At 33.3% G+C, this 4778-nt stretch overlaps 1 protein-coding gene across 1 annotated transcript; it reads right to left on the bottom strand.

The window, feature by feature from the left end:
• Positions 1 to 786: 786 nt before the first annotated feature.
• On the bottom strand, positions 787 to 3573 carry LOC109215599 (aquaporin PIP2-7-like). The gene is made up of 4 exons (XM_019379698.1): positions 3127 to 3573; positions 2151 to 2446; positions 1563 to 1703; positions 787 to 1092 (listed from the first exon to the last, which is right to left on the bottom strand). Exons 1-4 carry the CDS (start codon positions 3419 to 3421, stop codon positions 973 to 975), a joined length of 852 nt encoding a protein of 283 aa, XP_019235243.1. The 5' UTR covers positions 3422 to 3573; the 3' UTR covers positions 787 to 972.
• Between the last annotated feature and the right edge of the window lie 1205 nt (positions 3574 to 4778).

Raw genomic sequence — 4778 nt, 5'->3', positions numbered from 1 at the left:
ATAAGTACTAGTATTATTTACATGACTAAACACTAAAAGAAAAATAAGTTATGCATTTTATCTAAACCACGAAAAAACTAAAAAATAAATATCCAACACTATTTTCATTCATAGTATAATTGCATTGAATATCTTTTATTAGCATTAATATTAATTTGATATTGATTTAGGATTTATTTGAGTTACTAACATTTATGAACTATAGACTTATTGGATCATCCAAAAATTATAAGTCCAAGTTTGAAATAATATGTAAAAAGATAAAACTATGAAAAAACTTAAGAAATATTTATAAACTACACTACAATAAATATTTTTATGTATTAAATATATTTAAAACGTCTATACATATAATGTCGGGTTGGTTTGGTTTCGGTTTGACTTTTTTTAGTTAAAACCAAACCAAACCAAAATGGTCGGGTTTTTTTTTTCCAACACCAAACCAAATCAAACCAAACCATAGTCGGGTTTTTTTTTCTCGGTTTGACTCGGATTATCGGGTTGGTGCGGTTTGTCGGTTTCATTTGTACACCCCTAGTTTTGAGTGCTGAAAAACGTGAATCCTTAGGGCTTGTTTGGTACAATGATGAGATATCCTTAGGGCTTATTCCGGAATTAGCTAATAGTATCTATAACCAAACATATTATTATAAATACAATTTCAAATTTTATCCTAAAATGATTACCTTTATCTCTTGTACCAACAATCCTTTAAAAATGACGCAACTTATCAGAGAAAGAGAAAGGTGGGAGGGGGGGGGGGGGGGGGTTGTATAAGAGAGGAAATGAAAAGAGGAAAACACCACCAACACTAGTCATACCAAATAAATACACATCCAATGCTAACATTAAAGATTAAACTGTACCAAACGAACAAAAAGAGAATGGTTCATACATTCCTCATACACAGAATCAAACAATTAGACTTGAAAAATTTGAACTCGTGAACTCAATTTGAACTAGGTAACTTGCTTAGTTGGTTGGGTTGCTGCGGAAAGATCCCAAAGCTTTAACAGCTCCAGCTCTCAATACAAACTGATGGTATATTGCTGCTATCAAAGCTCCCACAAATGGTCCAACCCAGAAAATCCACTGCAACATATCCCAAATGTTATATATAAGGATTAAAAACTTAACAATAATTGCTATAAGGTATTTGGAATTTAAAAGGATGTTTGGACATGTATTTCACTTAAAAAAATATTACTTACAATTTTGTGAGTGGAAATGAATTTTTACTTAAAACTCATCTTCAAAAATATTTTAAAATTCAATCAAATTTATAATCAAACAATGTTTGAAGATGAGTTTTGAAAAACAAAAAGAAAATAAAGTTTATGGCCAAACCCGTCCCAAGTTATATGCGTTGACGGTATAAAAAATATTTACACAATCAGACCACTTTAAAAAGTAATTGCAAGTAACTCTATTTGGTAGAGTTGATTGATAACATGGAATAAATGGTCAGTGACCTACTATTATATGTTAAATTACACTGATGGTATAAAAAATAAAATCACTCTCATAACTTAAATACTTTCTAAATTAGTAAATACACTTACTTGGTCATCCCAGATTTTTTCCTTGTTGTAAATGACAGCAGCTCCAAAGCTCCTAGCAGGGTTAATACCAGTTCCAGTAATTGGAATAGTTGCCAAATGAACCATAAATACAGCAAATCCAATTGGCAGAGGAGCCAAAACCTTCATTTCCAAATATAAAATACTTCATATTAGTACTAAAAACTCAAATCTATTTCCATTTTCCAACCTACTAGAACCAAAATCAAAACTCATTTACAACTTCAACAACAACAAACTCGGTGTAATTCCATAGGTGAGGTCTGAAGAAGGTAGAGCATAGGCAGACTTTACCTGACCTTACCCTGTCTTATGAGAATAGAGAAACTCTTTTTGATAGACTTTCGGCTCAATGAAAGATTAAAAAGAAGCAATAATCATAGCAGCAAGCAATAAACAACAGTACGATAATATATCAACCGAAGCAAAAGAAACAAGAATTTATACATCAGAACTCATTTATGGCAATAAATTCAGACTTAATATACACAAACAAAGTACAGTACATATGCTTTTCAAGATTTTAAACTTAAAATTCAAGATTTGTTTAGTTGTGAGAGGTGTACTTACAGGGACGTGAGAGTCACGTGCGCTTCTCTTAGGGTCAGTAGCAGAGAAAACAGTGTAAACAAGAACAAAAGTTCCAATAATCTCAGCACCTAAAGCTGTACCCTTGTTGTAACCAGGTTGTACAAAGTTAGCACCTCCACCTTCTAAGTTGTAGTAATGTTTCATAAAAGCTTTAACGAAACCAACACCACAAATAGCACCAAGTGATTGTGCTATTATGTATGCAACAGCTCTTATTAATGACACTTTCCTTGCCAAGAACAACCCAAAAGTCACCGCTGGGTTAATATGACCACCTACAACAAAAAAGCAAAAACACATCCATTAATTGTTTCTCTCTTCTCTTTACTTAATTGTAGAGGCGAAACCAGGATTTAAACTGAACGACGATTTTAAGAGCTACTAACTGAGTTCTAAATTTAATATTTGTACATATTTAATAAATTTCTTAACACAAATATGTCGTTTGAGCAAAAGTTAATGGTTCAATCGAACCAGCGTTTAGGCAGCTTCTAGCTTCGCCCCTGCTTAAATGGGTGTATGTTGCCTTCAAGCTTCAAGATTTTTAGCATTTAACGCATAGTATTTTTAGAATTATCGTTAATTTCGTGCCAAAATACTAAATTCAGTTGAACCCTTAAGATAAGGGGAGGGGGGTTAATTGACCACCATTCGTCAAAAAATTGCACTACGTAAAAAGATAAAATATTAGGTTTTAGATAATATATACTGAACACCCTTTGTCGGAATATTTTTTTCAAGTTTGAAGCCCATATAATATATACTGAACACCCTTTGTCGGAATATTTTTTCAAGTTTGAAGCCGATAGAGCTTAAATCCTGCATCCGTCTCTGCCCGTACTATGTATGCATATACAGTAACAATCGTACGTACCTACTAAATATTAGTGAGTCTAAATTCTGCGTTCGTCTCTAAACAACAATCCATAGAAAAGAGTTAGGTTATTGTGCTTACCAGAAATACCAGCAGTGCAGTAAACAAGAACGAAAATCATGCCACCAAAAGCCCATGCAATACCAAGAATTCCAACACCATCACAATTGTCAGCAGCGTTCAACTTCTTGTGACCAATGACAGTGGCAACAGTGACGTAAAGGAAGAGAAGAGTAGCAATAAACTCAGCAATAACAGCTCTGTAAAATGACCATTTGGTAAGTTCAGCCATGTCAAGAAGAGGAGCTGGTGGAGGGTCAACATAGTCTTTTCCATGGTGTTGAGTTTGTCCTTCCTCAATTACGTCCTTTGACATGTTTTCTTTGATGAAAGTAAAAGTACTTCTGTTTAGAAGTTGGCAGTGAAAGAGAAGAGTTTTGAGTTTTTGGTTTGCTGTTTTTTTTGTGCGCTTTTGTATGAGAAGAAGGTAATGGGTTTGTGTTAGGTTTTATGGGTGGGGGAATGACTAATGAGTGAGGATTTATGGATAAGGGAAGGGCATTTATGGAAATACAAGTGAGAGAACAACGAAATATTCCTGTCAAAAAGATATCATTAATGTAAATCATGATGTTATTAGTTTACATTTAGAGAAGGGTTTTACATTATTGTTGTTAAGTTGAGTTTTAAATACACTTAGATATTATTTTGGTTTGAGTCATTTTAGACTAGGTGCACTATAGTTTGTACGTATTTCAACTATTTCACATAACTTGTTATGTTTCATCATTACAAATATCGAGTAAATCTGCCAGCTTAGCCAAATGGAATAATATTACCTCGTACGCTTATAGCACTTAGATTTAAATTTTAATATTTCTTAATTTTAACTTACTTCATTGACCGACCGATATATTGACATACTTCATTGATCGTCAGACATATCCTTAAGGGTCTAGTGATTTCGAATTATTGCTGTTCAATTGAGTATTCTTTAGTTGTTATCTTTATGTCGATCAAATACACATGTCTTTAATTTTTTTTTTAAAATTGCTAAACTTTTATATGTTGGAGATAACCGATATCCAATAAAATAAAAATAGAGTTAAAAGTTTAAACAACTGTTACAGACATCACAGTTACAAGAGAAATGTTTTTTAGGATTAAATGATGTATGTTTGGACCAATGAAGTGCGTTGCGGGAGGGGGGGGGGGGGGGTTATGGGGGATGGGTGGGACAAGAGAGACAGCGAGGCCATGTGAGGGCTAATTATCTGTTGGTCTGTATTGAGTTGTTTCTGTGGGGACTTTTGTTTTCTTGCCCATTTCAGCCTGGCAGCCGAAAAAGCCAACCCAATGGCTAACATCCTCTCTTTCTAACGGTCGCATGTGGGCACAATTTGGTGCGCCACGCTCCCGTTAGGCATGAAATTCGGAGAAGTGTTGGATTATATAGGTTTATTATACACAGCTTTACCCTATATTTCTACAAGAGATTATTTTTACGCCTCGCCGTAACTTTCTGGTCCCAATTAAAACAAAAAAAAAGGCAAAAAGAAAAAAGAATATTTTTGGTTGAAACTTTGACTTTTTTTTACAAAATTATGTTGAAAAATAATTTTGAAAGTTAAAATTGTGTTTGGACATGCATTTTACTTGAAAAAAAAATTAAAATTTTAGAAGAAAAAAAATTTCAACCAATAACTGATTTGTTTTTGAAACTTGAAACTTTT

This window comes from Nicotiana attenuata, unplaced genomic scaffold (assembly GCF_001879085.1).
Source record: "Nicotiana attenuata strain UT unplaced genomic scaffold, NIATTr2, whole genome shotgun sequence".
Lineage (NCBI taxonomy): Eukaryota > Viridiplantae > Streptophyta > Magnoliopsida > Solanales > Solanaceae > Nicotiana > Nicotiana attenuata.
This window is presented reverse-complemented; position numbering and strand designations above follow the sequence as displayed.